The 12,660-nt window shown below is 35.8% G+C and overlaps 1 protein-coding gene across 13 annotated transcripts in view; it reads right to left on the bottom strand.

The window, feature by feature from the left end:
* IMMP1L (inner mitochondrial membrane peptidase subunit 1) overlaps window positions 1–12,660 on the bottom strand; it is an 85,676-nt gene that overhangs the window by 63,602 nt on the left and 9,414 nt on the right. For 7 of the 13 annotated variants that reach the window (XM_002917477.4, XM_011222729.3, XM_034645817.1 and 4 more), the window contains one exon: window positions 1,938–2,050. The exons of 3 other annotated variants lie outside the window; for them this stretch is intronic. In XM_002917477.4, coding sequence (XP_002917523.1) covers window positions 1,938–2,001 — 64 coding nt within the window. In that variant the 5' untranslated portion in view covers window positions 2,002–2,050. 3 more of the 13 variants (XM_034645820.1, XM_034645823.1, XM_034645821.1) reach the window with 3 other exon arrangements.

The following is a 12,660-nucleotide window of genomic DNA, read 5'->3' on the forward strand; positions in this document are numbered from 1 at the left end:
AGATCTCTAATTCTTTATACCCTTCTCTTCCAAAATAACAAAAACATTCCCAATAAAAATATTAAATTATTTACAAAAAATACACATAATTCCATACAGATTAAAAAGAGACAAAAAGTGAACATACTGCTGAGAAATAGACATAAAAAAATGATAAAAATTATATAGAGATTATATAAATAATTACCATAAAAGTCAGGACATTTGTTACTTTTTTAAAGAAAAGGAAAATTATATCAAGTGTTTCTGGGATGCCAGAATATCTATGGTTACATGGATGCTTGCTTTATATTTATTCCTTTTACTACACATTTAATTTTTTTTTAAGATTTTATTTATTTATTTGAGAGAAAGAGTGAGGGAGAGAGCAGGAGCAGGGGGGAGGTGAGAGGGAGAAACAGACTCCCCGCTGAGCGGGGGAGCACAATGCGGGGCTGGATCCTGGGACTCTGGGATCATGACCTGAGCTGAAGGCAGACGCTTAACGGACTGAGCCACCTAGGTGCCCCTACATTTATGTTTCTTTTTTTTTTTTTTTTAGATTTTATTTTTATTTATTTATTTATTTATTTCACAGAGATAGAGACAGCCAGCGAGAGGGGGAACCACAAGCAGGGGGAGTGGGAGAGAAAGAAGCAGGCTCATAGCAGAGGACTGATGTGGGGCTCGATCCCATAACGCTGGGATCACGCCCTGAGCTGAAGGCAGATGCTTAACCACTGTGCCACCCAGGTGCCCCTACATTTATGTTTCTATATGATGTTATGTTTTATAATAAGTTTACAATAGTATGTTTTCTGAAATAACATATTCTTATAGAGAAGGAAAAGAGGGTTCCTCTCTTTTGCTAACAATTTATTTTCTTGTCTACATTTCTAATTTTTATTGCAATATTTAATAATAAAGAAATAAATAACTATGCCTAATTCTCCACAATCCTAATTAAGGGTCAATTTCACAGGCTTTCCCAGTAGCTACAAAAAAATTACCAGCCCATTAAAGAATGTAAGAATAGCTATCCTATCAAATCTTTGCTTAGCTCAATGTTGTTTCTGTTACTTTTTCTTCTTTTCAACGAAACTTATGCTTACTTTCAAAAAAACCTATATTACATCTAAGTAATAATTTTATACAGGACGCACTCCAAAAAGCATATTTTGGCTCATGAGAAAAAAGAAAAACACTCTTCTTAACTGTCACACATTTTCTAACAATTTTGGGAGCACCTGTGTATGCACACAAGGTGACGTGTCATAATAGGAAGGACATAGACATGACACTTGAGGTCCAACCCAACGCCACTGTGTAAATATTTTCACTGTGTGTACTAGAAAACATGAGAGCTGGATAACAGGATGGATATACAAAGCAAGTTACACTTAAGGTCCACTGTATAAAGTGTAGCATAGGGTGACTCATTCAAAACAGATCCAATAATGCCTAATTTAAATTATACTGGAGCTGTTTTCAATATTTCCTTTGGAAAAACAAAAGTACAGGAAATTAAATTACAAAAAAAAATAAGAAGAATAAAAATAATAAACTGACTTCAATTATAAACATTATACACATACAATTTAGGAAATCCCATCACCTACAAGCAATGTACGTTTATTGTAACTTGTAGATGCCACTATATAAGCAGACAATGAAATTTAGAAGCAAGACCATCAGCACCTTCATCATACTCCAGATAACAACACAATCACAATGGTATCACCCATTATGATAATAAAGTTGCTGTTGTTGTATACTGTTGTTTTTCTATGAATGCACCCTCTTTAGCGGATCCAGCTAACTGGTTATTTGCCCATCTATTAAGTGCCAACTTTAAAAAATTACACTGTGTCCAGCAGGGAGCAGCATTACAACATTCATAAGACTTAACATGAACATGAAACCGACAGAAGAAAAAGGAGGAAAAAAAGAACACTTACCATAAGTCTGTTCTACAATACATTCAATTTTTATGGCAGTTGCAAGGCTTCCAGAAAAAAACATCTAAAGCATGTCTCAAAGTATATATGGGTAATCCACAATTTCAGGATTCCTAAAGGAGGAAATCAAAATTATATTAAGTAAAGGATTCCCTCAGCCATGTTGAGTTGAATTAGTATATAATATGACTAAATGTCTCTTAGTTGCTAAGGTATATCTTCCTCTTAGTGGGTCAATGGGATTTTGAATTCAGATATATACTACTACTTTGGATAAAACAATTAAAAATACCCCAGAATATTAAAGTCCTTTATCCACCAGAAAATTTAAGCAGAAGAAAGTTAAGTGGGTGACATATGAATCAAACTAGAGAGAACAGTGGTCAAGGACTTAAAGGAGTTCATAAGCCAAAAATATGCAGTTCTAATATACCAAACTCCAAACAATTTGCAAGTAGCAGGATATAACGTCATTTCTACATGTCAGCATGAACATCTAAGTTAATTTTAACAATGAAAAGGCAGCAGAGTAGTAGTGTGTAATGCAGATATGTTGAAATTGATCAGTCAAATATCTACTGAATACAAATAATGCACATGATATTGCAGAAAAATTGTGTGATGAGTTAAAATGTGACAAGTGAAAAACATACTATGTTTGATACTGTTTTGGATGTCAAAACCTGCCTCTTATTCAACTAAAATAGCTCCATGTCTGTTCTTATGACTGAAAAAAAAATTTTTTTCCCAATTATAAAATAAACTTTCAGTTATAGAATAAGTAAGTCCCCATAGGGAACATAGTCAAAAACACTGCAGTAACTTTGGTGACAGATAACTAGACTTATCATTTCATAATGTATAAAAATATCAAATTACTATGATGTACACCTGAAACTAACAGGATACTTTATGTCAATTTTACTTCAAAATATTTATTTCCACTTTTATTTCAGATGTTAAACAGTTTGCTTCATAAGTGTTTACATCAATGTTTCAGTGTCTACACTGAAAAATAAAATTTTGCCATTAAAAGATAACACGGATATTCATCTTGAAATATACATGATTACATACAATTTACAAAACACACATTATCACAAAGCAATATATTATTAATATATGAATAATATATTTATTTGAAATTGAATGAATAATATGTAAAATGGTTCCTACTATTTTCTTCTGGCAAAGTAATACGAAGAGCTTGACTTAAGTATATGATAGCAAGACTACAGTGATTCTCTAACAATTATCATTAATTTTAATGAAATCAAAAGAAACTGATGTATTAATCTTCTATCCTTTAACATTAACATTAAGTTATTCACGGCATTATTTCCTATATTTCCTATATTTTGCCCTCCTTAAACACCTTCTTTTATCCAATTTTTTGCTTTTGCTTTTGTACATTTCATTTTGTAATACTTATTTCTACCAGTTTATCTTCCCTCTCTTTTCTAATACATTTGTTTCAATCTCAACTTTTGTTTTATTCAAACTCCTCCCTTTATGATCCTACCATCTTTTTCTCTCATGTTAAGACCCTTAAAAGTGAGTTTTTTCTGCAACGGTCTGCTTAAATATACTCTCCACCCATTTACAGGCACTGTATTTGCTCTTAACAATCTAACCTGATTGGAAACTCGATAAACTTATATCGTTGCTACTTGTAAAAATATTTTTTTCCTCTGAGTTATTTAGATGTTTGAAGAACTCACTAAACATTTTGGAGTTAATCCTGAAACTCTCAAAAAGCTCCAGAAAGTTTAACCTCAAACACTCATTCCAATCAATTTGAGACTACTATTCTAATAAAGAGGTGATTTAGGATCTCACCACATCAGTATGAATAAATACTGAGTAGCAAACATTTTAAAGTGCTTTTTATTCATGTGTGACCATGCACATGTGCACACTATCTTCATGAAAAGGAAAGATACTTGAAATAAACCCTTACTTCTAATATATATTGTCAAGTCTGAAAAGAAGAGTGATTTCCCTATTCAGGACTCTCTAATATGAATATTCATATTAATGGTATCAGTATATCAAAAAATAATCTCATAATAAAATATCACATGCAAATATTGATTTTTAAAAATTATGAGTAGATTATAATGCATTTATAATATAGTTACCTAAGAAGAGACTGTAGTGAGTTGAGTAGTGTTCCTCCCTCCCCTCTAAATTCATGTCCACCAAGAATTTCAGAAACTGACCTTATTGGGATGTAGGGTTTCTGCAGATGTAATTAAGGTAAAGATCAACATAAGATCATAGTAGATTAGGGTAGGCCCTAAATCCAATGAGAATATCCTTACAGGAGACACAAAAGGACATATAGAGACAGAGAGAAAAAGACAATGTGAAAATGGAGGCAGAGGTTAGAGTTATGCTGCCACAAGCCAAGGTACCACAGGAGCCACAAGAAGCTAGAAGCAAGCAAGGATTCCCCCATTGAGTCTTTGGAACAAACATGGCTCTATTGACACCTTGATTTTGTACTTCTGGTTTCCAAAACTGACCAGGTTAAAATTTCGGTTATTTTAAGACAAGTTTGTAGTAATTTGTTATGGAAATCCTAGGAAATTAATAAAGATTTTGGTATTGGGAAGTGGAATGTTGCTCTAACAGACACCTAAACATTAAAAAAAAAAAAACAAACCCTGAAGAGAGTGTTGGTAGATTGCCTTGAAGAGGCTGCTGTTAGAAACAGACATGCTAAGGAGATTCTGGTAAAGGTTCAGAAGGTAGTAGACAGGATAGCAGAGAAAGCTATCATCTTAGAGAATACATATATTGTCAGGAACAGAATGTTGTAGAAATACAAATGTTAAAAGGGCTTCTGGTAAAAGTCGCTAGAAGGAAATGAGGGACATGTTATTGGACACCAGAGGGAAGGCAATCCTCATTATATAGTAGCAGAAAACGGGCAGAAATGTGCTCTACCATTGAGTGAAAAGCAGTACTTGTAAGCAATGAATTTGTATATTTAGCTGAGGAGATTACCAAGCAAAGTGTTAAAGGTGTGTACTGGTTTCTCCTTGCTGCTTATAGTAAAATGCAAGAGAAAGATAAATTGAGGAAGGAACTGTTAAGCAAAAAATCAGCACCAGACAACTTGGACAATTCTCAGCCTATCTAGACTGCAAAAAAAGATGCTATCACAAATCACTAGGAAAATACAAATCAAAACCATAGTTAAATACCACTTCAAACTCGTAGGATGACTATTATCCAAAAAACAAAACAACAAAAGTTGCTGAGCTAGAGAGCAACTGGAACCCCTGTACACTGTTAATGAGAATGCAAAATGGATCAGCCACTGTGGAAAACACTTTGGCAGTTCCTCAAAAAATTAAACATAGATTTATCATCTGGTCCAGCAGGGTCCACTCCTGGATCCCAAATCCACTACTTTCACCTTTAGATAGGTATATATCTAAAGGAACTGACAGCACACTCTAACAGATACTTGTGCACTAACGTTCACTGCAGCATTACTCAACAAGTGTCTTATCAAAAAATGTATGGATCGGGGTGCCTGGGTGGCTCAGTCAGTTGAGCATCCCACTCTTGGTTTCACCTCAGGTCATGATCTCATGGGTGGTGAGACCGAGCCCCATGGCGGGCTGTGCTTAGTGTGGAGTCTGCTTGGGATTCCTTCCCTCTTCCTCTTCCTCTCCCTTTCCCTCTTCTCCTCCCCCTGTTCTCTCTAAAATAAATAAATAAATCTTTAAGGGAAAAAAATGTATGGATAAACAAAATGTGCTATATACGTACAACGAAATATTATTCAACCATAAAAAGAAATGAAGTTTTGGTGCATGATATAAGATTGATGAACTCTGAAAAACATTATGCTAAGTGAAAAACATTATGCAAATGCTAACAAAGAACAAATATATGATTCCACTTATATGAGGTACCTAGACAGGCAAACTCACAGAGACAGGAAGTAAAATAAAGTTACTAAAGGTGGGGCAATGGAGGAATGGGGAGCTATTGCTCAACGGGGAAAGAGTTTGTTTGGGATGATGAAAAAGTTCTGAAAACAGATAGTGACAATGTTCATAAAACATTGTAAATATACCGAATGATACTGAATTGTAGAAATAATTAAAACAGCAAATTTTATCACAAAAAGTATTTCCTTAAAAAAAAAAAGGGCTCAAGACCTTGAGCCACCTAAGAGGGTTGACATAACTACTTCAATTAGAGAATCACGAATGAACTACTAACAAGCTCCAAAACGAGTATATTCCAGTGCTCAGTGAGGGAAAATGATCATCACATATGATAGTAATTTACTAATTCCATGTGAATTCATTTAGGAAATGTTAAAAGAAAAAGGAAACATGATTTGCTTTATTTTTAAAACAAATTTAACCTCAGAATACCAAACTATAAATTTATTTTCAAATCTTTCATCATGAAGAATGATAAAATTACACAGGCATACCTCTGAGATATTGCAGGTTCAGTTCCAAATCACCACAATAAAGCAATACCACAATTAGGTGACTCGAATTAATTTTTTGACTTTCCAGGGCATATAAAAGTTACATTTACACTATAGTGTAGTCTATTGAGTGCAACAGCATTAGGTCTAAAAAATGTACATACCTTAGCTTAAAAATACTTTTTTCTTAAAAAAAGGCTAACCATCATATGAGCTTTTCGTGAGTCATAATCTTTTTGCTGGTGGAGGGTGCTGCCTCAGTGTTGATGGCTGCTGACTGATCAGGGTGCTGTTTGCTGAAGGCTGGTTGGCTACGGCAATTTCTTTAAATAACACAATGAAGTCTACCACATAGCTTAATTATTCCTTTCATGAATGATTTCTCTGTAGCACGCAATACCATTTGATAGCATTTTACCCACAGCAGAACTTTCAAAATTAGAGTCAATCCTTTCAAACTCTGGCACTGCTTTCTCAAGTAAGTTTATGCAACTTTCTAAAACCTATTGTCATTTCAACAATCTTCACAGCATCTTCACTAAGAGTAGATTCCATCTCAAGAAACCACTTTCTTTTCTCATTCATAAGAAGCAACTTCTCATCCATTCACATTTTATCATGACACTGCAGCAATTTGATCATGTCTTCAGGCTCCACTTCTAGTTCTCTTGCTATTTCCACCACATCTATAGTTACTTGCTCCACTGAAGGTTTGAAACTCAAAGTCAACCATGAGGAGTGGAATCAACTTCTTCCAAACTCTTGTTAATGTTGACATTTTGACCTCTTCCCATGAATCATAAATGTTCTTAATGGCATCTAGAATGGTGAATCCTTTCCAAAAGGCTTTCAATTTACTTTGCCCAGATCCATCAGAAGAAACACTATCGCAGTTAGAGGCTTATGAAATATATTTCTTAAATAATAAGACTTGAAAGTTGAAATTACTCCTTGATCCATGGGCTGCAGAATAGATGCTGTGTTAGCAGCCATGAAAACATTAATCTCATTGCACATCCCCATAAGAGCTCTTGGGTGACCAGATACATTGTCAATGAGCAGTAACACTTTGAAAGGAATCATTTTGTGGGAAGTCTCAACTGTCAACTTAAAATATTCAATAAACTATGTTGTAAATAGATGTGCTGTCATCCAGGGGTTCCTGTTCCCTTTATAGAGCACAGGTAAAATATATTTAACATAATTCTTAAGGGCCCTGGGAATTTCAGAATGATAAATAAGCAATGGCTTCAAGTCACCAGATGCATTCGCCCCTAAGAAGAAGCTTAGAAGCTCTGGAGCCAGACACTGACTTCTTCTACCTATGAAAGTCCTAGATCGTATCTTCTTTCAATGGAAGGCTATTTTGTCTATGCCTACATTGAAAATCTGTATTTTATCATAGCCACCATTGTTAATGATCTTAGCTAGATCTTCTGTAATACTTGCTGCTTCACCATGCACTTTTATATTATAAAAACAGCTTCATTCTTCAAACCTCATGAACCAACCTCTGATAGCTTCAAATTTTTCTTCTGAAGTTTCCTCATCTCCCTCAGCCTTCACAGAACTGAAGAGAATTAGGGCCTTGCTCTAGATTAAACTTTGGCTTAAAAAATGTTGAGGCTGGGGGCGCCTGGGTGGCACAGCAGTTAAGCGTCTGCCTTCGGCTCAGGGCGTGATCCCAGCGTTATGGGATCGAGCCCCCACATCAGGCTCTTCCGCAATGAGCCTGCTTCTTCCTCTCCCACTCCCCCTGCTTGTGTTCCCTCTCTCGCTGGCTGTCTCTATCTCTGTCGAATAAATAAATAAAATCTTTAAAAAAAAAAAATGTTGAGGCTACTTTAATCTTCTATCCAAACCACTGAAACTTTCTCCATGTCAGCAATGAGGCTGTTTCACTTTCTTGTCATTCCTGTGTTCACTGGAGTAGCATTTTTAATTCCAAGAATTTTCCTTTGCATTCACAACTTGGTTAACTGTTTGGCACAAAAGTCCTTTCAGCATATCTAGTCTTTCAACATGCCTTCCTCACTAAGATTAATCATATCTGGCTTTTGATTTAAAGTGAGACATGTGGGGCTCTTCCTTTCACTTGAACACTTAGAGGCTACTCTTGGGTTATTAACTGGCCTAATTTCATGTCTCAGAGAATAGGGAGACCTAAGGAGACGAAGAGAGATGGAAAATGACTGGGAGCAGGCAAAACACACACAACACTTATTGGTTAAATTCACTGTCCTATATGGGCACAGTCTGTGGTGTCCCAAAACAATTACAATAGTAACATCAAAAATCACTGATCACAGATCACCATAACAAATAATAATGAAAAAGGTTAAAATATTGTGGGAACTACCAGAATGAGACACAGAGACACGAAGTGAGCAAATGCTGTTAGAAAATGGTGCCAGTAGACTTTCCCAATGCTGGGTTGCCACAAACCTTCAATTTATAATAAATGCATTATCTGTGAAGTACAATAAGGCAAGGTAAAATAAAACAAGGTACGACTATAATACAAAATTACCTTTAACTTTTTTTTTTTTAACTTTCCATTTGGGGAATGAAAAAGTATAAAAAGTAAAAATATGACATTAAAATTCTAAAAGTTTTTTTTGAGAGAGAGCTTGCAAGCGGGGGGGCGGGGGGGTGCAGGGAGGGGCAGAGAGAGGGAGAAAATCTTAAGCAGGTTCCATGCCAGCATGGAGCCCGATGCAAGGCCTCGATCCCACAACCCCAGGATCATGCCCTGAGCCAAAATCAAGAGTCAAGACACTTAACCGACTGAACCACCCAGGTGCCCCAAGATTTTTTTTCTTTAATCAACATCCATGTATTACCTTATAGCTCTGTAGATTACCAGCATAGACAGTCCTGATTGGGTTCTCTGCTCAGGGTATCACAAAACCAAATATCAGGATTTCAGGCTGAGATCTTCTCTGGAGTCACTGGGGAGGAATCCACTACCCACCTTTTCTAGGTTGGTGGCAGAATCCTGTTATTTGCAGCTGAGAAATGGTCCAAGGTTCCCTCTTCGTATTTGCTGTCAGCTGAGGGCATCTCTCATCTCCTTAAGGTGTTCCGCATTCCTTTTCCCGTGGTCCCTCCATCTTCACACCCAGCATATCACATTCATCAAGTGTTTTGATTTTAACTTCCTCTTCTTTACCAGCTAGAGAATATTCTCTTTTTCTTTCTTTTTTAGTTTCCTTTTTTTTTTGAAAGGTCTCATGATTAGCTCAGGTTCACATGGTCAGTCTCCCCACCGTTAGGTCAACTGTGCCATATGACAACATAATTGGGGAAGTGATATCTTTACCATGTTCACATGTTCCAGGGTGGGTCATTGTTGGGAGGTCATATTCAATAAAATTCTAAAGATATTTAAAAGCAAATATTTTTAAATTATTAAAGATCTTGTTCCAGTGCTAGACAATCCTAAAAAAGTTCTTTAACCTTAATTGATATTAAAATTTAATTTCCCTTTCACCACATTAACATAGGTCTTAGGAAACTCAGAATCTTTCGCCTCTGGGTTAAATATGTTGCACTTACTATCCCAGTTGTTTCATACCTCATTTTCCTCACCATCCCGGGTCACTCTGAATAGCAAGGGAAACAGGCTTCATTTCTTATGCTAATATCCATAAATTGGCTAAATAAAGGTCTATCTTTAGGAGGATACTGAGTTTGGGTCCAGGTGTAACTAGTAAATAAGGGCATGGATTTTTATCATCAGACAGCATAGCTCTGTTGTGAATCCTTGTCTATCACTTATTAGTTACGTGACTATGATGACTAATTTTATGTGTCAACCAGGCCATAGGATACCAAGAAATGTGGTAAAACATTATTCTGGGTGAGGGTATTTCTGGAGTAGATTAACATTTGGATCAATAGACCCAGTACAGCAGATCGCCCTCCCTAATGTGAGTGTGCATTACCCAATCCACTGAAGGCCCGAACAGAATAAAAGGCTGATCCTCAGGCCAGTACAAGGGAGTGAAAAAGCATCAACATACTAGAGATTTTGAAGAATTTTTATAAGATAGGATGTATGAAATCATAATGATAGGTAGGTTAAGGCAGAAATGGCAAAGCTAAGTAGTTGTGAAAGAGGGGTGGTAAGGCCTACAAAATGTAAAATATTTACTATCTGGTCTCTGAAAAAGTATGCTGACCCCTGGCCAATCACACACACAGGAGAATGTTTCAGGGAAGATAGAGGACTTTTATTCTTGTGACTCCAAAGGGGTTGTGGGCTGAATCAACAGTTATGGAGAATAACCTACTAAAAAAAGATAAAAACTGCCTGAGAGGAACTTGGGCTCCACGTATGATGACTGGAAACCTAGGATAGGATCCTCCTTATCTGGTTATTAGAGAAGGGCCTGGACTATCTGCTTATCCACTCTAAGCAAAGCACACCAATAAGTAAATCCTATCCACCTACAAAACACTCTCCATCAGTATTCTTTCCATTTAGGGTAAAGATTTGCTAGAGAAAGAAAAGAGAAAAGCTACTCCAGTAATCTATATTATTTAACTGGTAATATATCAACATGAATGGACAACCAAAGATCACCAACATTTAAGGAAACCACAGGAATGAAAAAGAAGATCCATGATGAAAAATAATATAAATAATTCTAGAGAAAACAGAGGTAATTAAAAGAGGTTAGAAAAAAAGACAAAGAATTCTATTTAACATCTTTGGAGAAACTGCATACGATATTGCACCTATAAAACAAGAAGTATATGAAAGAGTTAAGATTAAACGAACAAAATAGAGTTTAAAGAAATTTAAAATACAAAGCTTGGGGGCGCCTGAGTGGCGCAGTCGTTAAGCGTCTGCCTTCGGCTCAGGGCGTGATACCGGCGTTGTGGGATCGAGCCCCACATCAGGCTCCTCCAGTATGAGCCTGCTTCTTCCTCTCCCACTCCCCCTGCTTGTGTTCCCTCTCTCGCTGGCTGTCTCTCTCTCTGTCAAATAAATAAATAAATAAAATCTTAAAAAATAAAATAAAATACAAAGCTTGTCCACCACCACCTCCCTACACACACAGAAAAACCTGAAAAGTTGGAAAAGGCTGAAGAAATACAGAGTAATAACCCAGTGTGGGTAATGATCTCTATAAAATAGTGCAAGTGAAGAGACTCCTCTCTCTCCTCACACACACACACACACACACACACACACACACACACGGAAAAACAATGGAAAGGACCCAGAAAATACAGAGCCAGAGAAAGAAAATATATGTATTCCTAGACACATCTTTGATTTAGAATAGAGGTTGTCAAACTAGGGCCCATGAGCCAAATCCTGCCAGCACTATTTTAACAAATAAGGTTTTACTGTAACACAGAATGCTTATTTGTTTACATGTTGTCTGAGGCTGCTTTTGTACTAACTACAACAGTAGAGCTAAATAGTTGCAACAGGGACCATATGGTCTACAAAGCCTAAAATATTTACCATTTGGTCTTCTACAGAAAAATTTGTCAAATCTTGATCTAGAGCTATGCTGTCCAATAGAGTAGAAGCTAGCCAAATGTAGTGTTCAAATTTAAATAATAACATTAAAAATTCAGTTCCTCAGTCATATCAGCCACATTGCAAATACCTAACAGCCATATGTGTACAAGGGTTATTGTGCTGGATGATGTAGATACAGGACATTTCCATCAATATAGGAAATTCTACTGGACAGGGCTTAGTTGGATATTACCATAATAGATTACTAGAACTGTATTTTAATTATTGCTTTAAAAAGTACTAGGGTGAAAAACAAAAAACAGGTAAGAGAAGGAGGAAGAAAGATAAAATTCAGAAAAAAACAGAAATTAGTAATGTTGGAAATGGAAATAATGCATAAATCTAAGATGTCCTTCTATGAAAATAGCTTTAAAATAGGTTTTTTAAAAATAATGCTTCAAGTTATCAGAGAAAAGAACTGAGAGAAAATCCAAAGATACAGCATTACAAATGAGTAAACAGCATCAAAGATATGGAAGAGATTACAAAAGAATTCAATGTAAGGAATGCAATTAATTAATGCTATCAAAATTGAAAATAAAAAAAGTATTCCCTAAGAAAATATAATTCAAAGAAAGAAAAGTAGAATAATTATATGGAACAACAATCATGAAAAAAAGTTTTAAGATTTGTATAACAGATGGCTCCAATTTAGTTCTGAGTTAACAAGGAAAATGTTGCACGGATTTTTAGTTTTCTTCTTATACTGCAAGAAA

The sequence above is a fragment of the Ailuropoda melanoleuca genome, chromosome 16 (genome assembly GCF_002007445.2).
Source record: "Ailuropoda melanoleuca isolate Jingjing chromosome 16, ASM200744v2, whole genome shotgun sequence".
NCBI classification, from domain to species: domain Eukaryota; kingdom Metazoa; phylum Chordata; class Mammalia; order Carnivora; family Ursidae; genus Ailuropoda; species Ailuropoda melanoleuca.